Source organism: Marmota flaviventris, chromosome 3, assembly GCF_047511675.1.
Source record: "Marmota flaviventris isolate mMarFla1 chromosome 3, mMarFla1.hap1, whole genome shotgun sequence".
Lineage (NCBI taxonomy): Eukaryota > Metazoa > Chordata > Mammalia > Rodentia > Sciuridae > Marmota > Marmota flaviventris.
In genome coordinates this window covers 81,555,430-81,578,996 of record NC_092500.1, presented here as the reverse complement: position 1 = coordinate 81,578,996, position 23,567 = coordinate 81,555,430, and the positions used below count along the sequence as shown (strand labels likewise).

The window sequence follows — 23,567 nt, the reverse complement described above, 5'->3', positions numbered from 1 at the left end:
AGCTCAACTCATCATTAGGACTCTTTCCATTTGAATTCACAGACTCAAAAAACCTTCCATGAGCTTTGCTTTCATAAATTCACTTAGAATGAGCTCATGTTGAATTTTACATAATATAATTTTTTTAAAAACCCTAAAGTTAAAACTTAAAATAAAATATATCTTCCATTAAAACTTTACTAAAAGTGTCAGGTGCAGTGGAGCATGCTTGTAATCCCAGCGGCTGGGGAGGCTGAGGCAGGAGGATCACAAGTTCAAAGCCAGCCTAAGGCACTATGCAAGTCAGTGAGACTCTGTCTCTAAATAAAATACAAAAATAGGGCTGGGGATGTGACTCAGTGGTCGAGTGTCCCTGAGTTCAATCCCCAGTACAAAAAAAATAAAATAAATTTTTTTTTTTTACTAAATTTTCTAGATAAATCAACACCACCAACACCCATGCTATCTCATTTGCCGGTGCAAATTTGTAAGTGAACAAATAAATGGGAAAAAGTACACATTTACCTGTCTAATCATACCTGAATAAGGACTCTCTTGACAGCCAAATTTCATTCTGTTTCACAGTTTTCCAAGAGAACAGCAACAGCAGCAACACTGTGGACACAATCAGGGTGGTGGCCCCACATCGATTTAGCCAAGTGCAGAGCTTGCTCAACCCATGCACAAAAAGGATGCAGTAGCCCATGCTGGAAAACAGGGTGGAAGGAAACAGGGTTACTTTGGGGGATGCAGCAGATTCCCCCTGAGCATTCTATCCCATGTAACTAGCTTTCAACTAAAGCTCATTCTGTGCCAGAGAAAATACAAAGTCCCTTGTCTTGAACAACATTTTCCTGTTAGTTTTCTAAAGCTAACGCTTTGGTTTTAGTGTGGTACAAGTTCATGTTGTAGGCTCATGAAGAACAAGTTATATTGATGGGATTTTCTTGCTGATTCTGATCCAGATTTCCCAACAGGCACAAAGAATTCACATGTTATTTGAATGGGACTTTGGCACAATATTGTATCTCCAAAAGTCTTTTGCCTTGTAGAACATGGTCTCTCACACTAACAATGCACCCAGGGACTTTTCCAGCCTGCTAGTTAGACTCAGAACATAAACTTAGTTTGTACCCATTATTGCTGTGTGCATTTTAGTTGAAATGTGCTTCTTTTCAAAGATGATGACTAGTGGCTATTACAGAACATCTTAAGTCATAAAGAAGAATAAAATTATGGTATCTTCCAGTAAATGGATTGAACGGGAGACTGTCATGCTAAGTGAAATAAACCAGTCTCCAAAAGTCAAAGGACAAAACTCTTTTCTAATATGAGAAAGCTAATCTCAAATAAGGGGGCAGGGGTATAAAAAATAAATAAATAGAGAGAAAGAAAGGGGGAAAAAAACAGGAGAGGAAATTTCATAAAAAATAGAGAAAATGCCAGGCACGGTGGCACATGCCTATAATTCCAATGGCTTCAGAGGCTGAGGCCCTAAGTAACTCAGCGAGACCTTGTCTCTAAATAAAATATTAAAAAAAGGACTGGGGATGCAGCTCAGTGGTTAAATGCCCCTGGGTTCAATCCCCAGTATCGAAACAAAACAACAAAAAATAGTCATAAATAAACAAACAAAAAAAGATCAGTGGAGTAGATGTAAGGGATTGAGGGGGAGGTGGGAAGAAAGAGGGATAGGAAAAGAGAAGAACAGTGGAATGGATCTGACTGAACTTTGATACATACATACATGACTATACCACAGTGAGTCCCAACATCAAGTATAACCACAAAACACTAATTAAAAAAATAAACTATAATGAAATTGCAGAAAGTTCAGTAGAGTAGCCAGCCAGTGACTCAGAAGGCTAAGGCAGGAGGATCTCAAGTTCAATACCAGCTTCAGCAACTTAGTGAGGTCCTCAGGAACTTAGGAAGACCCTGTCTCAAAATAAAAAATAAAAAATAAAAAGAGCTGGGGTGTGGCTCAGGGGTTAAACACCCCTGAGTTCAACCCCCGGTACCAAAAAACAAAAACAAATCAGTAGTGCTGGGAAATGAATTAAAGTAAATCACATTCATACTTTTGTGATTATATCAAAATTATTCCTAATGTTACATATAGCTAAAAAGGACCAACTTAAAAAGAATAAAACATTTTTTTTTTAATTGGCACCGGGAATTGAACTCAGGGGCACTTGGCCACTGAGCACATTCCCATCCCTATTTTGTATCCTTTTTTTTTTTTTTTTAAGAGACAGGGTCTCACTGAGTTGCTTGGCACCTTGCTTTTGCTGAGGCTGGCTTTGAACCCATGTTCCTCCTGCCTCAGCCTCCTGAGCCATGGGAATTATAAGTGTGCATCATGAATGAAGCAATCTTGCATAAAGAAACCCTACATTAGAAACTAATACCACCAGAAGCCCAAAATAAATATAGTCCATATATTTGTTCAATTATTTTTTCATTTTATGTGACTTCCAATATTCTAGGCACTAAAAACACAATGAAGAATAAAACATAAATAACTCTAGTCTGTGAATGTGGTTGGTCTTCTAAAGGGAAACAACAAAATAGTCTATTCATAAACACATATTCTTTGAAAACACATCTCTCTTCCTTCTTTTCTCCTTTCCAAATATGCTTTGGTATCAAAAGTAGAAAAGTGGAGCGGGTACTGAGGTCTCTCACCTGGAGACCTTGAAGTCAAGTTAGAGCTCCATTTCCTCACTTCAAGTCCTGCAGTCAGTTGATCCAGCTCCCTAAAGTTTTAGAGTTCACTCTTTGGCCAACAGGAGTCCCTGAAGATGATGACTTGAGCTAAGGAGGCCCATGTCCATCATCCCCACACAAGCCCTAGACTTGATTGCCGCAAGTATAAAACAACCCCAAAATACAAATCCCCAAAACTTCTTACTGCTTTCACAACTCCTATGTTTAGCCTTAACAGTGGGAAGCTTTTCTACAAATCTTTTGTTGCTGCACAACTGAGCACACTAGTGTAAACTTGCCTGACCACAAATGGTTGCTCAACTTCATAAGGTTGCTGGCCTCCTGTTCCTGCAGTCAGATCCCCCCAAGATAAGCAGGATGCTTCTAGGGCCATATGAAGGTCCTCTGGGCTCCATTTGGTCATTTATCAGATAGTTAACACACAGCTACTAAATGGCAAATAGTATTACAGGCATCAAGGACTATCAGGGAACAAGACTATAATCTTTATCCTTATGGAATGCACATGGGTGGGGAGAAATAGTTAATAAATAGGCAAATAAATATAGAACATGCACAAAATTATATGTTACATGGATAAAAAATTAAGCAGGGAAGAGCTTGAGATTTTAATATAGGTGGTCAAAGAAAGCCTCACAGACTTTAGAGCAAAAGAACTGAAACTCAAAAGTGTGCCACACAGATACCTGCATCTCCAACATCAGCTCTCTTCCCATTTTTGCTTATGTTAGGCGACATGGCTAAGAGCCAACATTTATAGAATCAATCTTTTTTTTTTTTTCTTTTTTTGGTACTGAGGACCTCTGAGCCACGTCCCCAGCCCTTTCATTTTTTATATTGAGACAGGGTCTTGCTGAGTTTCTGAGGGCCTCGCTAAGTTGCTGAGGCTGGCTTTGAACTTGCCATCCTCCTGCCTCCACCTCCTGAGACACTGGGATGGAATCAATCTTTACATATCCAAGTATTTTTTCTTTTCTTTTTTTAAAGAGAGAGAGAGAGAGAGAGAGAGAGAGAGAGAGAGAGAGAGAGAGAGAGAGAGAGAGAATTTTTTAATATTTATTTTTTAGTTTTTGGCGTACACAACATCTTTGTTTGTATGTGGTGCTGAGGATTGAACCCGGGCCGCACGCGTGCCAGGCGAGTGCGCTACCGCTTGAGCCACATCCCCAGCCCCCAAGTATTTTCTATATTTAATTACAGTACCCCTTCACAACTCTATTGATCACATTATTAACCTGAGAACCCTGTGAAGAAGAGAAAGGTTAACTTGCTACATTTGGTCATATATCTAGTAAATGGCAGAGCAAAAATACAAACCCAGATTTCAGATTCCAGGGCCACACCCTATCTGCTGTCCTACAACAGGGATTGTGACTTGACAACCTGTATTCCTGTATTCCTCACAGCTTATCAGAGACTATTTTCCTCCTACCCACTCCATTCAGGGCATCGTCGTTGACTGCTTTCTTGTGGGAATTGGAGCTGCCATCTAAAGAAACAGGAGGGAAGGAGGTGGTTGGAATTCCAACAATCCACAGTAATGGCCACAAAGTGGCAGAAAACGACAGATACAATTAGCTATTTTATATGTTCACATGTTTACTGAGCACGTTCTACATGCCAAACACCATGCTCAGTACTTTTATGGGACTTTTTACAAATCTGTAGGGCCTGGGGCAAGACCAGTGCTTTACAGATACGACCTCAATTAAACATTTTATCCCCAGTATCCTCCATTTCATACTTGAGGAAACTAAAGTTTAGAAGAGTTAAAAACTCACCCACAGCTCCAAGTGCTAGTGATGAACCAGACCTGACCACTTAAACATTATGCTGTTATCTAGAGGTTGGTAAACTCATTTTGGAAAGGGCCAGGTTGTAAGTATTTCAGGCTTTTTAGGAGTTGGACCTCACAAAACAATATCCCAGAGTTTGGGGTTCTCACAGGCTGAACTAAAAGAAGCAGCTTCAAGATCTGTCTAATCTTTCCATCTCCCTGTTTCTCAATCCTCTTTCCTGAAACGCAGGGAAGGCCTTTCTCTGAAGTTCCCTTATCTATATAAAGACTGACCCAACAAAGAGGAACATGAGTGCCTTTCATCCTCTTACAAAAATGTCATTAATGGAGGAAGATGAAACCCATAGCACAGAGGGAGAGACTGAAGATCGAATAGTACATGTAGAGCCCAGAGAGCTTTGTCCCAGGCCACTGCCAGTCCTTAGGCCCACTCAGCTCCCCGAACAATCACTGAATGCCCTCTACAACTGCTACCTGCCCCACTTCTCTCTCTCCTATGATGAGAAAATCTAAGCTTCAGCCATCTGTCCTTCTCTGAGCTTCGGATCACATGTGGCTCCTACATACATGTACACATCAATAAATTCATATGCCTTTTCTCCTGTTAACCTATTGTCAGTTCATTTCAGCAGACTTCCATATTCAGACCTGCAGAGGGGAAGCTCCTTTCACTCTCATGCAGGCCGTGAAACTTTTGTCATTTATGATCTACTTTGTAGTGGGAAAGCAGCCATCACACCACAAAAACGAATGATGTTTCAATAAATCACTTACAGAAACAGACAGTCGGTCAGTTTGACTCATGGGCCATTCAGTTGGTTGACCCTGCTTGACCAAATGAAGGTGAGCCCATTCCTCTCCATTTGGCATGGGCATCTGTATCAAGTAACATGGTCTTTTTTCCCAAAAGTCCTTGCATTGACACATGGTTTAAAGAAATGTTAAACCATAGAAAATAATTTCTATTTAGCTTTGTAAATTTCTTAGAGAGTATCACATTCTTAAAAACCTGACACAAATATCACAGAAATCAAGATGCTTCTCTATTATGAGGATCCATCTTTCAACATCTGCTCTAATGCAGTTCTTAGCAGCAGGGGAGAAAAACACTCTCTATATGACTAGGGGCAGGACAAGGCTTCATGTTGAAGTGGAAAATCAAGCAAAAGAGAAACTGCATGCTTTTATGGCTTCCAGGGAGATAAAACCAGTCTAACTTGCTCTGGTTAGTGGGTTAAGGAAATTGGGCTAAGGACAGTGCACAGAGTCAGTGCAAACCACTAAGACTGGACAAAATCACAACTGGGAGAACCCAAAGCCATAGGTTTAGCTCAGTACAAAAATGCATTTTGAGAAGCGCCATCGCTCCCCCTGCCTCCACCCTTCCACAAACACCATCTGCATTCACAGGACAGGGGCATCTCCGATTTGAACATGATTTTGTCAACAAATCGCTCTGTGTGCAGCATGTAGGTAACTGAAGACACCTGCCTTGTGTTTCTTCCTTAGACTTTTATGATGTACATTCAAAGAAAACTTAATAAGAATTGCAAACCAATAATATCTGTTCTTTTTCACTGGAAGAACAAATGTTTTAAATCTTCTATTTAAGAACTTTGTTGGCAGCTCACCACTGTCTTACATAGTCCGTATGTACCTTACCTGGAAGCTTTCAGATGACAAAAGAACACTTCCCATTTATACCAAACTGAAAAGATGACACCTTTCTACCTCTGGCCCAAGCCTTTTATGTTTGCTACAGCTTCACTTTGCATTTAATTACCCGCAATCAAGACTCATTTGTTACTAAGGAGAGCTGAAATTCTACCTTTTAATTTGTCAACAGGCTTAAATAACCCATGGAGAGTATCTACTGCCCTCGGCCAGCACAGGCAGCTAAACTAGAGGTCACTGGAGTGAATTTCCTAAGACATCAAATAAAACACAGACACACAATTTACCTTTAAATTCAAGCCCCTGGACAGCTCCTCTGCCCTCGGCCTCAAGCTCCCCCAAATGGGAGAGCGAGGAATATCACGAGAGGCTGGTGAGAGAGCGAGCACATTTTGGAATGGTCCTTTATTGGGGGGACTCTGGTTCTTAGAAATTTCCATCCAAAAAGGTCAAGAGGGGCAGGGTTACAAGGACAGATAAGGTAAATTGATCCTTGGGGATGCAAGAAGGCACGCCCACGCATGAAGACACATTTGGCTGCATTTTTACTACTCTCAAGATGGGGCTACCGTCTACAGCCCTTAAAAGTAGCCAGATCATTGGGAATGACCAACAGTGCCTCAAACCGATCAGGAGAGGAAAATGCTGGTCACATGACATGGCAGCCTTCCACAAGTATCTCTAAATAAAATTAATACACTAAAACAGACACAATCTTATCATTTTATTTTTAAAAAATGTTCTGGGAATCTGAATGAACCCTGTCACTAATTAGTTTCATTTGAATCTCCACCTTGCAAATTATCTGAAGGCTAAGATGTTATTCCCGTCTTACGGATACTGATCTGAAATAGTTAAACAGTAAAAAATGAGGGACAGGGCTGACAGCAGGTACTTGTGATAACATAGGAAATACCAGAAAGTCAACAGAGACTCCTCAGAGCAAGCTGAACATGGAAGCTGCCCGCTGCTAGGAGCCAAGACTCATTAGTGTCCCCATTTGTAAGGTCCTTGCTCAGCATCTGGATGGCCATCTTAAGTGACAGCAAGAAAAATTTCGATTTTCCACCCAAGGGCATTTCTGAGAAAGGCTCACCATTCCCTCATATCTACCCAACACTTCACCTCTGGCATTCTTTCCTGCCCAAGGGCATATCACCACTCCCTCATATCAACCCAAGCCTTAACCACCCCTGCCTCATAAAGGTCCCGAACCCCAAGCCTGAGTTGCCTCTCTCATCTATAGAGAGATGGCCTTTATTTGTCAGCTCTGACAAATAAACTCTGGTGTGTATCTCTGCCTGGTCTCCGTCTTTCATTTCTTGCTCGCCTGTCTCCGGGTTCCTCGCTTTCCTTTCAGCATTTCTGCCCTGTTCTTTCTCTATCATTTAATGGATGGAGACATTTTCCAGAAGATTGAACGTATCTGGAAGGAAGGGCTTTTTATTTTCTAAGAAAAGTATCGCCAAAGGCACCTTTGAGCACTTCCCTAGCTCCTGAGCTAGGTGCTGTGTTCTAGGATAGGTATGAAAAGCCTTTTTATGTATTGTTTTCCATGAATAGGTTTCTTTTGTTCTATATACTGGAAAAGAACAGAAGAAACCTGTATCTATGGAACACCTGGCGGGGAAACACCATTGCTTTGACCTTCTGAGAATCTGATTCTCTTTTACCTCTTTGAAAATGGGATGCTTTCTCTTAACCTGAGACCTTCACTGGTAAGTACAGCAGGGCTCTGGTGTAAGGATAAATCTTTGTTTTTGAATCATTTTGTCTCCTAGGCATCTAGCAGGGGACAGGGGCTGATTCATGAGAATAGACAAACCACTTCAGGTGAAGCTGTCAGAAACTAACATGAAACAAAGGTTGACTAGGAAACCAACCAGACCAAGCTGGTCTTGAAAATAAGAGACCCATGATTATCACCAGGAGAACTGTCCCTTTGCAGGACCTGCTCCTTTCCCCTTGTTGGTGTTTTTAATCCAGGACTGGCTGGCTTCCCTTTCTGCTTGGATCACACAGTCTCAACTAAGTTTTCCAAATAGGCCTAAAAGGCCTTTGGCCAGGCACAGTGGCGTATGCCTGTAGTCCCAGTGACTCAAGGGGCTGAGGCAAGTTCCAGGCCAACCTTGGCAACTGAGTGTGGCGCAAAGTTACACAAACTTATAAAACGCTGGCCCTACTAAGAGCAAGACAATGGAGGTTTCCAAAAGAGTAAGGAGGATTTTGGAAGGTTATGATATTTACATAAGAATTTTCTGAATTTTCCTGTACAGAACTCCAAAATGAACAAAATAATTTCATCAATAACAAGGGATCTTGATGGAGAGAGGCTGAAATGGTAACACTTATGTCTACTCACATGCTCCAGGCAAAGCCAGAGCTGACCATGTTGAACCTGGGGCATGTGACATCAGCAGTTGACTGTCTCTCCTCCATCTCCAAAGGCAACAGCCAAAATCTAACCCCCAACACCAGGATGCTACCCTGCTCAGCTAGCATTGTTCATTCCAGAGCTCCCTTTTGAATTGCTTCCTTGGAGCACATGAGGTTAGAAAACAAAGGAAGAAGGAGAAGGAAGTCAGGGGAAGGGGGAGAAGGATAGGCCTACAGCTATGTGACTTTGATTTCCTTTGACTTTGATTCACCCAATCTCCTTATTTGTAAAGAGTAGATTGAAATAATGAGTTGCAATTACCTAGCAGAGCTTACAACATTTTTCACATGTTATCCTGTTTAGTCTTGTCTGAATCTAAATTACACTGTCCAAATTTTACTTTCAAATCTTGGTTTCCAATACATTTGCTTTCCACCATGTAAGACTTAACAGACATAAACATTCCTCTTTTATAACTGAGTTTCACAAAATTAAGGCCATTATTCCAGTCCAGTAAATAACTGTTCGAACTTATCTACACCTCGTGCCCTAAGCTAAGAACAATTGATTGAGCACAACAGATTGGATAATTGATCTTCAGCCCACAAGTAGCTTGATCTCCTCTCTGATCACTTCATTCTGGCCACTGCTGTTCTAATGATATTTTTCTGTGGTTTGCAATCTCTAGCACATTCAGTTAGGTCCCTCAGTAAAGCCTTCTTGCCACCCTTCCTGGTCATGACCTGCACATAGCACTTATCCTCAGATGCCTTGGTGACTTGACCCCTGCCTCCCTACTGGGTTCACCTTGGGTGCTTCCCTACTGGGTCACTGCCCTTGAGAGCATTGGACAAGGTCTCACTCCTAGATTCACACCCTCCTCTGAGTTCAGGTCTCAATGGGCTGAATGGAACAGTTCCTGCTGCAATATGGCAAGAGCAAAGAACAAACCCATTCAAGCCAAAATCTGTCCCTTTTTAGCTGATGGTATTCTGAAGTAAAACTGTAACCAACTTTCAAACCCCTAAGTAGGCTAATAAATCAGCAGGGAGCCTCTGACTACTTGATGCGGGAGTTGTTTTCCAATGGGGGTTGGAGATAGAGGGAGGAATACATTGTGAGAGAGACTCAGGCTTCTTTTGAAATATACTGACAAACATGGGAGACGCCATGTTTTAAAAGGATTAGAATACTTCTCTAAGGTAAAAAGATTTCTTCTTTTCATTACTCAAATTTTGGATTTTCCCACTAATTTTCCACCAGTGGTATCAATAACCTTCATTTCTCCCTTTCTCTTCAGATCATATGGTGACCTGACTTTACGGTTTACCAGTGTACCTATACACAGCATTTCTCCTTTATGTTTCCTCATTCTTGTTAGGACAAAAGAACCTTTTTGTTTTAAGATAAACCATGATTGAAATTCATAAAAAAAAAAATGGTTTCATAGCCAAAGCTAATGAATAATTCAGCGAATTTGGGAAATTTAGTGAACATTTACATTTTCTTACATCTATACACACATATTCTCAGAGGGTGGGTGTGCCTGACTTCATGACCATAAAATCTTTAATCCACTTTCTAGGTTTTTAGTTAAGTGGCCCATTAATAAGCCCACCTTGCTTTGTCTGACCCACTAATGTACTGTACTATGAGAATGTTAAACAATGAATCTTAAAAGGTGAATCTCTGAATACCTAGCCTTGCCTAGTTCCGGGACTTTCTACCATTCTTGTGACCAGGTCTCCACAAAATCTAGTGATGTATTACCTGTGGCTCAACTTTGTCTCATCCTTACCAGTCATGGCCTTAGATCACAGTCTATGCACCACCCTGACTTCAAGCTCCTGCTGAGATACTAGGCTTCAGCCCACTTTATGAATCTCATTGGACTTCACATGGACAGGCAAACACCTAACTCAGACTCACGGCTGCCTTGTGTCCTGCTGGCTGCCTGTGCCATCATCTCGTGTACAGCATGGGCTGGCGGTGCTCATGTGACTTTTCTAAGTGACAGGGCCCCCTTTCCTTCCAACACCCATCCCTCTTGCTGCTTGCCTACATGAATTTCTAAACTTCACCAGCTCCTGCTGCCCTGAAGGGCTCTCCATTCCCTCATAACAGACCCCACACTAATGCTTTCCGAAGCTTTCTTGCACCACTACCAGGCCCTGCAGAGAGCCTGACCTCATGGCACATGGACTTCCTCCCTTTCCTGCTTTACCCAGGGCGCTGTCTGCCCTCCCCCATTGGATCTCTCCTGGGGAATCTGAGCAGACACAGGCAGACACACCAGGATGTGTGAAAAGAAAAAAAAAAAAAAAAAGCAACCCACAAACAAAAAAATAGTACATAAGGCCTAAAGGGGGGGGGGGGGATCAAGGTTTTTCATAGTTATCTGAGACATAGGAAGCTTGAAATTTGCAGCTGTAAGGGAGCTTAAAGATCATGTAGTCAACCTCCTTATATCAGAGAAAACATTCAGCCTTTGTTTTTTGGGGATTGGCTGACTTCACTTAGCATTATCTTCTCCAATGCCATCCATTTACCTGCAAATGCCATGGTTTTGTTCATTTTTAATGCTGAATAAAACTCCATTTTACTGATGGACATCATTATACAAAGTACATGTATGAAGCCTTGAATTGGGTGTCAACATACTTTATATACAAACAGAGATACAAAAATTGTGGTATATATGTGTATTAAGAATTGTAATACAAAAAACCAACAACAAAGTACATGTATAAAGGCATAAATTGGCATGAACATACTTTATATACAGAGATATGAAAAACTGTGCCCTATATGGGTAATAGGAATTATGATGCTTTCCATTGCTGTCGTGTAGTTAAAAAAATAAAAAAAAGATCATGTAGCACTGTGGATATAGCAGTTTGAGATTTCTAAAACCAGTAAATACTTCTAAAAAGTGGGGTGGGTGGGAGAAGAGGGATGTCCAGAGGACTGTCTATGGCTCTGCTGACAAGGAGACTGAGGACACAGGAAGGATAAAAATCTCACAAATTTCTAATTATGAAAAACTCCTTTCTCCTTTCACTCCCCTCCCCAATTTAGCCTCAAACAGTGAAAACTATCAAGCAGCTTTAATCAGCATTTTGAAACTACAGAGCATTCGGGAACTATCCACCTGGTATCTTAGAAAACTAGTCGCCTCACCCATTCAATGACTCCCGAAACTGCTTGGCCGTGGGTGGCACTGGGCTGCACTGATTCCCATTTCAACCTTCTTCCTCTGGATTTGCTCAAATGAGTTTCTGAGATTTCCCTGTGGATACTCTTATTTGGCCAAATTTAGATTCACTTCAAATAATCATGACCCTCGTCCAGCGGCTCTGAAGGAACATGTGTATAGATAAATGGACGTGGAAGGGCCAGACCATCAGATGACAGAGGTAGTGTAACTTCAGAGATCAACCTTCTCGTTTTCCCCTCTGCAAAACAGATACTGCAGTACTGTTTTAATAGCTACTTGTGTAAAATTTAAAAAATTTCACTTTGAGTTGATAGGTAAGATTTAAAGAGATTTCTCAAACTTAAAAATGAGTGAGGCTAAGGGCTGGGGCTATGGCTCAAGCGGTAGCACGCTGGCATGCGTGCGGCCCGGGTTCGATCTTCAGCACCACATACAAATAAAGATGTTGTGTCCGCCGAAAACTAAAAAATAAATATTAAAAAAAAAATTCTCTCTCTCTCAAAAAAAAAAAAAAAAAAAAAAAAGAGTGAGGCTCACCCTTCCTCCTTGTCTACTATGTCCATAAGCTCAGGGGATATACAATACAAATGGCATCCCTGTCTAAGAGTATGGGGCACTTTTTACTTTTTTCCCCTCAGATTCATGCCATCCAACTTCTTGTGTAGCCTCAGTAATTCTTGATTGTGTCTATCCCCAAATATTTTTCTACCTTCAATTCCTGTCTATTCCTTTCCCTTCTCTACTCATTGAAGTTTTCCTAAAGTAGCTAAGGAATTTGCTCTTTGGCACTGAAGTGAATAAATCATCCTGAATCTGGCATGTGGGTGAATGTTCAATTACTTTATATAACTTTATTTGAGAGCTTTCATCAACTATTTCTGCTTCATCAATTTCCAGAAATTTCAGTCCTTTGGAGTCTTACCATAAAATTATATGCTTCTCTTGGGATCAGAATCAGAGAGCAAAATCTGTTTAAGAATGAATTCAACCTCCAACTCTCTTGCCTGTTCAAAAAGGGCATCCACAAAGTGGGCATTTATCACCAAAAGAAAATATTATTCCAATTTATTTTGATGGTAAAAACTCTGACCCTAAACACCAGGGAGTGCCAGGCAAATAGCTGGTTTCTGCCCTTTTTATCCACAGATTTCCAAGTGAAAATGAGAGGAGGATTATATTTTGGGTATTTTCTGGGTTAGGCTGGAGGAAGAAGAGAAGCCAGAAGATTTAAGGGGTTTGTTCCTAGTTAGGAATAAAGGTCGGGGGTGGAAGAGACTGTCAGTCTGACTCATACTAGACCCTTCTTGTAGAATGGCCACATCAGCCTCCTGGGACTGAGGGGATTTACCCAGCCTTCAGTAGGGCTGGATATGAGGACAGTCAGGTATGAGCACCTTAGGCCAGAGTCCAGGATTTGGCTTCATAATAACTTGAAACAAACATATAACGAGAGAAAATTCACCTTTTTTTCCTCTTTTTTCTCCCTGGTGCTAGGAATTAAACTGAGGGCCTCGCACATAGCAAGCACACACACTACCACCGAGCCACATCTCCATGCTGAGCTTTTGGTTCATATTCCTATTGTTGCCTAAAATTTGTGAGCCAACACATAATTTCTGCATAAAGATGACCTGCATTTTCAGGGATGTCAGTGAGGACATCATATATATTTTCCTCAAAGAGCCTGGGTACTAATGATGTAGAAAGTGGCTGTTTCAAGACAAGGTCAACAACAGAAGGAGATTCGTGCAGAGAAGATTTCTAATTGTGTAAAAGGTTGAGGGCTGGGGGTACAGCTCAGTGGTACTTGCCTAGCATGCACAAGGCCCTGGATTTGATCCCCAGAACTAGGGAAAAAAAATAATAAGGAAAGAAGAAACAGTTTGGTTTAGGAGATATTCTGCATCATGGTCAAATTCTATCTTCAGGTTTATTAAATGAAGCAAGTATTATCCAGTGCTTTGACACCTCCAGGAGACCCACAGCATCCACCCCACTCTGCTTGGCCCTGGAGAGGACTTCAACTGTTCTATCCCCAATTATCTACTATTTTCCATTAAGACAGGGCAGCTGGTCACTGTTAGGTAAAATCTGTTTGTGAAAAAGTCTGTCATTTTTCAAGATAGCTCAATATTTACAAAATGGTTCTGGTGAAGTCATTAGAAACCCTGAAGCTACAGCAGTGTGTTCACATGGGCTTCAATTACTGACAATCTAGGCTACTTCACTTGCACAACACAATAGATAAAAAGGAATCCAGTGCCTAAGTAAAGACGCTCCCTTGCTAGTTTAGTTACAACAATGACTGTGGAAAGGTTGGGATTCCTTAGAGATGTGACATCCCATTGAAATATTCCTAGGCTTCCTCTCACCCCAAGTTTCCAAAATCCAGGTTACACTCTTAAACGTAGTCAGGACTGCAGACCCAGTGGAATGACCTGGGTCCCCCAGGATCATCCTTCAGAAACAGGAAAGCACCTCCACCTCCTTGATCACATGGCTTGGACATCTGCTGAGACTACACCACTGCAAGGGGCAGCAGTCACGATGGGCACGGTAATGACGTGCCTGTGAATCCAGAAGTCACAGGGCAGCAAAGAGAAACCCTCAGAAATGACAACTTGGCAACAATGCTGCAACACATGGATGCAGGAACCTGGACAGAAAAGGACAGTCATCTTCTTAATGCAGACTAGCTTACTGAATTTGTTTTTGGATGCCTCTTCACTGAGTTTGCCAAATGAAGCAAATCCAAATTGGTTCCCAAAGGCAGGCACTTGCTCTTGGCTAAACTGATGCTTTCTTCATATGCAACAATTTTATTGTAACCCAAGTCAGATTATTCCTAGGAAAAATGAGCATTTTATTTCTAGACAAATATATAGTACCACAGGAAGGGTCACTGAGACATGGCAAATGTGAAGAGCCTGAGCTGGCATGAGCTGGGTGGTGTGTGGAGGACATACCTGCCTGAGCAAGAGAAAGCCCTGACTTTAATGAAAACACCCCACAAACTACTGAGGGTGCTACTGTAGGCTTCCATAACATGAGAGCCTTCCTTCTCCCTTCACCAATGATCTCCTGGGTCTGGACTCAGAAAACAGTTCCTTGTACTTGTCATTCTCTGTCACCCAGAACCCCAAATTCCTGAAGATTCAGATCTCAGGATTCTTGGCAATACCAAGTCTCTATCGCTAAATGGAGTTGAGCTGAAATTGCTTTATTATGTTTCCATTTTCTTCTTTTTCTTTCTATCAAAATGAAATAAGGTCTGCAAGGTGAGACAAGAGTCAGGAGAGAATATCTGCATTCCAGCTCTGCTACTTACTAGCTGTATCACCTCAAGTGAGTTACTAACCCTCTCAAAGCTATTTCTGTAACATAATGATCATGGTATCGGCTTTTATCAACAACGCTACTACTTAATATTCATTGGCCATGTACAATGCCAAACACTTCCTAAGTTCTGTATATGGTCATCTCATTTAATGATCACAGTATCCCATTGACTTGTGTGTTGCTATTATCCCTATTTTATATAATCAAGAAACTGAAGCTGGGAGAAATCACATTGATATTGAAGTAGGAATTTGAAGGCAGGCCCTATCACTTGATGGGGCAGGCAGTGAACCACTAGATTAGCATGAATTAATGGACATGATGACAACATCCTTAGCGTGGAGACTGAAATATGATAAAAGCTCAATAAATGCTTGAATACAATTAATGGTAAAATGGCATTAAAGAGCAGAATAATATTGTAAAGAATATTAAGTCTTATGAAATACTCCATTTTGTCAGTCAACAGTTAATGAACTCTTTTAAGGCAGATACTGCAATTACTTTTTTTTGTAGCCTCAGATCCTACTACATCATTTATGATAAAAAATACTCTATAAGCTCTGTTAAATGAAGAACGTGGAGGCATCAGTACTATAGAAAAAAGCTGACTAAAGATACTTTCACTTGACCTAAGCAAAAACATCATAGCTGGGCACATTGGCCCATGTCTGTAATCCCAGCTTCTGGGGAGGCTGAGGCAGGAAGTTTACAAATTTGAGGCCAGCCTCAGCAATTGAGGGAGATCCTGTCTTAAAACAAAATTTAAAAAGAGCTGGAGGTTTAGCTCAGTAGTAGAGTACTTGCCTACCATGAGCAAGGACCTGGGTTCAACCCTTAGTACCACGAAAGGGATTAAAAAAAATTTACACAGATTGATGTTGCCTTTTGCCCTTCTATAAATTAGTATGGCAACTTCTCAAAATCCTCTTAGCTATAAGTAACAAAAAATACAAAGAATTGTGCTGTATATTTGTCTGTATCAAATAATACGTATAAAGCAATAACTTCCTTTTCAAATTGTTCTGAGGACACCTAAAACAAAGTAAAGGCTACCCTTGGCCAAGCACTAGCCAAGTTTAAACATAATGCTGCATAAGCATAGACTTAGGAAAGCTATAGTTTTGGTTTAGGAGAATTGGAGATTATAAATCTCATTTCTAATTAAAAGTGTTTTAAAATTCCTAGTGAAATATCATAAACAAAAATAATGATTTTCTTAAAATATTTTGGATTATATTGCCTTTTAGAAAAATCCATTCTTATAGAACTTATAGAAGTTATTATTAAACTTTTATAAAAATGAACTATTCAAAAAGACAACATTGTAGACCAAAATACTAAATTTATGGATTTTACTAAAATCTCAATTTTAGAAATGAGAAAATCTGGTACAGAAAAACATCATGTCTCGCTCAAGGTCACACAACTGGTAAATGGCAAAACTAAGCCTATCTCCTGCTTCAGTGATATTTCTGGGCATCTGAAAAAAAAAGTGGTCTTGGAACAATGACATTTGATTGTTAAGAGAGCAGACCAGCTTCAGCACAGTTCACACATGCTCAGAGCTAAGTACATTATATATGCACACATATATGAATATCCTTTATAATTTTTAAATCACTTTTATTTCACACACAGTTTTTCTTTTTTGGTACTTAGGATTGAACCCAGGGGTGCTCAACTACTGAGCCACATCCCCAGCTCTTTTTCATATTTTATTTATAGACAGGATCTTGTTGGGTTGCTAAGTGCCTCACTAAGTTGCTGAGGCTGGCTTTGAACTAGCAATCCTCCTGCCTCAGCCTCCTAAGCCACTGGGATTACAAGCATGTGCCACCATGCCCAGCTTCATAGGGATTTTCTCGAGGATAAATTTTCTTGAGATTATTCCCACTTTTAAATTAAAGAAAAAAAAGAGGGCAAGGAAGAAGATCATGAACATATAATTTTATGCAAATCAACAAATATTTCTGAAAATTTATAATAATTATATTTAACAAAACATTTGGACAAGATGGTGTGGTAAGCAACTGCAGCTAATGTCCTAAATATACTGAAGTCAGTATTCCAGTTTAACTGTGAAGTTGTAATGGGCAGAGAATCACCAGGAACTAGAGTGAATGTCACCAGCATGGTCTCACCCAGCCTTCTGTGTGGCTGTCTGAAGGTATTAAAGTCTGAGCTGCTTGAGGACCTAAGGGCGGGGCTGGTAAAGAGCAAATTGCTGTGATAATTACCTTGGCGTGTAAAGGACTCTCTCGGCCACCACAAAACCCACCCTGAAGAAGAGGTTGCTGGCTGGAATGAATGGGAACACCAGGAACAACAGGCCCACTAAAACTTCCTTGTGCTCTAGTCTCTGAAACACAAAATAACGAAGGACAAATCAATTCTGGTTTAATTCCACTTCAATCAGCAGTTAACCACCTCTTCCAATTTCGATTCTCAGTGAAGGAGTGAATAAACCGGAGCCCGTGAACCTTCTGACCAACGAGCTGAGTTTGTCACACAAAAACCCCAGGCTGGGACAGCTGGCCTGTCCAATCACCCACAGCAGCCCGACACACACCTGCCACCAGAAACATCTGATGTTGGTACAGTGTGCTCCCTGATCCCTGCTCCTTGCTCTGAGTGGGCGCTGCGGCAAGCCTGCTTCTTGGTTCTGGCCCTTTTCAGATTCCTTGTCCCTGCAGGAACCTTGGGACAGTCCAGGGAGCATAGCTGCTGGGTAGACTGCAGCACACAGGCACCAGGGGGAGTTTAATTATGTCCCCTCTCCAAAAGAGAACACTTTTAGAAGAAAAGAAAAAAAAAGAAAAGAAACAAAAAACACACTGGGAAAAGGTATAGGGATACTGATGGTAAAATTTAGAACACCTATGTGGAGGACTCCATTGAGCCCCCAAATTTCTTTACCACCTCTCAAATGAAGCCAATAAAACAAGTATTTAAGCATCTATTCCACATATTTTTTGTAATAAAAAAAATTACAAAATTTCATTAAATTGGCAAACACTCTTTTTCCAATATTTGTAAAGATTTTTCTTGATCATTATAGAATTAAAATTTGCATAATGTATGAATTAGTTTTTATAGATTTTTAATTAAAATTTCTTTGGTACAATAATATGTTGTAATGAAAACTGTAAAAAAACCATTTATATTTCCACGTGCATATATGATATGATAGATGCAATTGAAGAGAGTTCTATTTAAAACAGGCCTTAAATTTATTGATTTTATTATTTTTTTAAGTCTAAGAAGAAAACCAAATAGAACTTTCCATTTTACAAGATTAAATGTTTCCTATAAATATAAACAGTTAAAATAGTGTAATTCTTTTAATAATTGAAAAAGAATAAATAAAAGAATTTCATAAATATAAATAAAACTTCCTAATGGAAATTACAAATGCTTTAAGTATGCAAAGTAAAAGATGTTAAAGATCCTGGCTATTTGTCATCTGGATTTTATTAAAGTCTGTTTTTCTAACTATAACAGTATAGAGTAATAAAATTTCTATGAGTAATTCCATATATTTTGGACAGTTTACCTTAAATAATTAATAGTTCCATTAGTAATGATCTCATTTTTATTTAAATAAACCATTCCCTTTAGAAGAAAAATAAAAATATATAAATTATATCACAAGTTTTCAACTCAAGTGGATACAAAAGAAATGTTATATTTCTAAGGTTCTACCAAAATTGACAAAAAAAAAAAAGGTAAAAGAAAAAGAGGAGCAAGTTCATTTTATTTAAAAGCTGCAAGTTTAGATTATACTTAAAATTTAGATTATACTTAAAATTTACAAAGTACATTTCAGTTTAAGAACTTAAGGGATGTAATTTAACAAAGAATAAACGTCTTAATAATAATCCTATGACATCAAGTGCAGGTATTTCTTGCTAACATTAAAAGTAAAGCTGAGAGTGAGTGTCTTATCATGTGGTCCTCATTAACTCTGAGCCTATGGTTGAATAGCTCACTGATATTCTCTTTGTATAGGTGCATTTTTAGTTTTTGCAATAGCTGATTACTTCTCTTGACTCTTTCCAAAAGCTGAAATATCCTTTTTTAAAAAAAATCCTGCCCTCCAATGTTCCTTTATTTTTCTCTAGTTTTCACATATGTGAGAGAAAATATTTGACCCTTGATTTTCTGAGACTCACTTACTCCACTTGGCATGATATTCTCTGTTTCTGTCCATTTATTATCAAAGGTCATAATTTCATTATTCTTTATTGATTAAGTAAAGAACCATTGTGCACATGCCACAATTTCTTAATCCATTCAACTACTGAGGGGCATATGGGATGATTCTATAATTTGGCTACTGTGAATTGTGCTGCTATAAACATCGAGGGTGTATTGCTCTAGTCTGCTTTTATTAGTTCTCTTGGAAAAATACCATGGAGTGGGATATCTGGGTCATATAGTGGTTCCATTCCGAGTTTTTGAGGAATCTCCATACTGCTTTTCTTGTTCCTGTTTTTAGAGGAAATACATTCACTTTTTCTCTGTTCAGTATGATGTTGGTTTTGAGTCTGTCATACATAGCCTTTACAATGTTGAGGTAAGTTCCTTGTATCACTGACTTTTCTAGTGTTTTTAACATAAATGGATGCTGGATTTCATCAAAGTCCTTTTCTGCATCTATTGAGATGATCATTTGATTCTTAATTCTATTTGTGTGAATTACATTTATTGATTTGAATACATTGAACCAATCTTGCATCCCTGGAATGAAACCTACTTGATCATGATGTATTTTCTTCTTAATTTGTTTTTGAATGTGGTTTGCTACGATTTTATCAGGGATTTTTGCATCTATGTTCATCAGGGATATTGTTGTGTAGTTTTCTTTCCTTGACACGTCTTTGTCTCCTTTTGGTATCATGGCTATACTGGCTTCATAGAATGCATTTGGACGTCTTCCTTCCCTTACAATTTCATAGAATACTTTGAGGAGGACTGGAATTGGTTACACTCTAACAGTCTGGTAAAACTCAGATGAGAATCCAGGTGGACTTGGGCTTTCCTTTGTTAGAAGGCTTTTAATTGCTGTTTCAATTTCATTACTTGATATTGGTTTGTTCATGTTTTCTATGTCTTCCTGGTTCACTCTGGGCAGGTCATACGTGGCTAGAAATCTGTCAATATCTTCCATTTTATTGGAGTAAAAATTTTCAAAAGTTTCTAGCGATCCTCTGGATTTCAGAAGTGTGTGCTTATGTTTTCTTTTTCATCTCTAATTTTGTTGATTTGGCTCTTCTAAACCTTTGGTTAGTTTGGCTGAGGGTTTGTCGATCTTACTTGTCTTTTTTTTCATTTGTTGTTTTTAGATATATATTACAATAGGGTGTAATTTGACATTGTATGTGTTCATGGAGTTCACCCATTCCATTTAGCATCTCATTCCTGTGGTTGTACATGATGTGCAGTTACACTGGTTGTGTATTCATATATGAGCATAGGAAAGTTATGACTGATTCATTTTGCTCTCTTTCCAATCCCCATCCACTCTCCCTTCCCTTTGGTACTCTTTGTCTAATCTGATGAACTTCTATACTTCACCTCCTTACCCTCCCTTGTTATGGGTTAGCATCCACATATCTGAGAGATCAGTCTGCCTTTGGTTTTTTGAGACTGGCTTATTTCACTTAGCATGACAGTCTCCAGTTACATTCATTTTCTGGCAAATGCCATAATTTCATTCTTCTTTATAGCTGAGTAATATTCCACTGTGTATGTATACCACATTTTCTTTATCCATTCATCTGTTGAAGGGTACCAAGGTTGGTTCTATAGCTTGGCTATTGTGAGATGCTATAAACATTGATGTGGCTGCATCACTATAGTATGTTGATTTTAAGTCTTTTGGGTATAAGCTTTCTATAGACATATTCATGTCTTTCTAAAGAGAATGCAATACACTCTTATCAAGAAGAATGAAGAGTGTAGGTATAAATACTCTCAGATCAGGCCATTGCCCCTGTTCCTAGGTAATTTCTCCCCAAAGATCCACCTCCCTGACCCACACATTGAGGTTATCTGAGGACAGCCCCCACCACTGATCTGAAAGTGACATAGTTTTCACATCCCAGGATCACACCTTCTCCCTGACCAAAGCCTCCTTCCTTACTCTGGTGGACTTTCAGGTACTTGCACAGAGCTCCAAAAGCCTAAGCAGCCACCAGGATGAGAGGCTCTTCATCCTTGATGCGGGGTCAGATGAGAGAAGAGGCCAACCTCCCTGCCTCCTCCTTATTCATGAGCCCAAGGTGCTCACAGTGCCAGGGAAACAGAGTTGGGGAGAATCAAGGAGAGCTCAGCCTCTCCCAGAAGACTGATGTGTAAATTGCAACATGACAACATGAAGGTTCATTTGTTCCTCCACCAGGTTCTTTGGGGGCCAGGGGCACTCGCTGTTTTCATCATGACAGTCATCCCAGTTATAACCACACATGCATCTCTGTTTTCAGTGGCTGCCTTCCCCAACAGATCACAAGCTCCACATGGGCAGGGAGTTCCTCAGTCATGTTCACTGGTAGAGAACTTTTGTTTACCTTAGTGCCTGGTACCACTAGCTGCTGAATAAATCGTAAGGGAATAGATGTAGCAGGAAAGAAAGAAACTGATGGAAGGTGGGGTGGTGGTGGGTAGGTGGAGAAGGATCCCCAGTGGAAGTGATAATCTGGCTTGAAATATTAATAAATGCTTTCAAGGAAGACAAATGGGGACAGGGAACATTGCAAGAAGAAGATACAGAATGTAAAAAGCAGGAATCACACTAGACATGCTGGCAGACGACAGATCATGCATTCCCTGAGGTAGAATGCTATAGGGAGATACTCCTGTGTCCCTCATGCACAGAAAGAAAGATGAGTGCTTGGGGTTGATTCTAGATTCAGTTTGTGGCCCTGCCACTAATACAGCATTAGTTGTCTTGGGCACATGTGAACCTTTCCAGCCTCAAGGTGTCTTGACCACAAGTGAAACAAGTAAGGTTCTGGGTTAGTGGGGTTGGATCATTACACAGATTTCTTGAGCATTAAGAATGCATGTCATCATAAAATTGATCAACCCCTTGCCCCACTAACAAAGAGAGAAAATGCAAATTACTAAAATATATGATGAAAAAGGAAATATCACAATGGACACTAATGAAATACAGAAGATAATTAGAAACTATTTTGAAAATTTATATTCCAATAAAATAGAAAATCTTGAAGACATCGAAAACATTCTACAGCATATAAACTACCCAAACTGAATCAGGAGGATATACATAATTTAAACAGATGAATTACAAGTAAGGAAACAGAAAACACCATCCAAAGCCTGCCAATCTACAAACGCTCAGGACCAGATGGACTCTCAAGCAGAGTTCTACAAGACCTTCAAAGGAGAATTAACACCAATACTGCTCAAATTATTCCATGAAATAGAAAAGGAGGGAACCCTTCCAAATTCATTCTATGAAGTTAATATCACCCTGATACCAAAACCAGACAAAGAAACATCAAGGAAAGAAAACTTCAGACCAGTATCATTGATGAACACAGATGCAAAACTTCTCAATAAAATTCTGGCAAATTGCAGACAAAAACATATTTAAAAGATAGTGCATCATGATCAAATAAGGTTCATTACAGGGATGTAAGGTTCGTTCAACATACAGAAATCAATAAATGTAATTCATCACATTAGTAGGCTTAAAGACAAGAATCATATAATCATCTCAATAGATGCAGAAAAGGTATTTGACAAAATATAGCACCCTTTCATGTTTAAAACACTCAACATTGTAAAAGCTATATATGCTAAACACAAAGCCAACATCATTCTAAATGGAGAAAACCTGAAAGCATTCCCTTTAAAAACTGGAACAAGACAAGGATGCCCTCTTTCACCACTTCTATTCAACATTGTCCTTGAAACTCTAGCCAGAGCAATTAGATAGGTGAAAGAAATTAAAGGATATGAATTGGAAAAAAAGAACTCATACTGTCACTATTTGCCAATGATATGATTCTATATTTAGAAGACCCCAAAAATTCCATCAGAAAAAATTCTAGAATTAATGTATGAATTCAGCAACACCCATAAATCAAATGTGTTCCTCTACATCAGTGATGGATCTACTGAAATAGAAATTAGGAAAAACTACTTCATTCACAATAGCCTCAACAAAATAAAATATTTGGGAATCAATCTACAAAAGAGGTGAAAGACCTCTACAATGAAAACTATAGAACACTAAAGAAAAAAACTGAAGAAGACCTTAGAAGATGGAAAGACTTTCCATGCTCCTGGATAGGCAGAATTAATACTGTCAAAATGGCCATACTACCAAAAGCATTATACAGATTTTATGCAAAATCCCAATGACATTCTTTATAGAACTAGAAAAAGCAACCATGAAATTCATTTGGAAAACTAAGAGA

The 23,567-nt window shown here is 39.5% G+C and overlaps 1 protein-coding gene across 1 annotated transcript in view; it reads right to left on the bottom strand.

The window, feature by feature from the left end:
* Nucleotides 1–23,567, bottom strand: part of Tmtc1 (transmembrane O-mannosyltransferase targeting cadherins 1) — a 267,820-nt gene that overhangs the window by 80,620 nt on the left and 163,633 nt on the right. The window contains exons 9-10 of the mRNA XM_071610020.1: nucleotides 17,355–17,476; nucleotides 519–686 (exon numbers count right to left, since the gene is read on the bottom strand). Of these exons, the coding sequence (XP_071466121.1) occupies nucleotides 519–686; nucleotides 17,355–17,476 (290 nt within the window). The remainder of the gene's footprint in view (nucleotides 1–518; nucleotides 687–17,354; nucleotides 17,477–23,567) is intronic.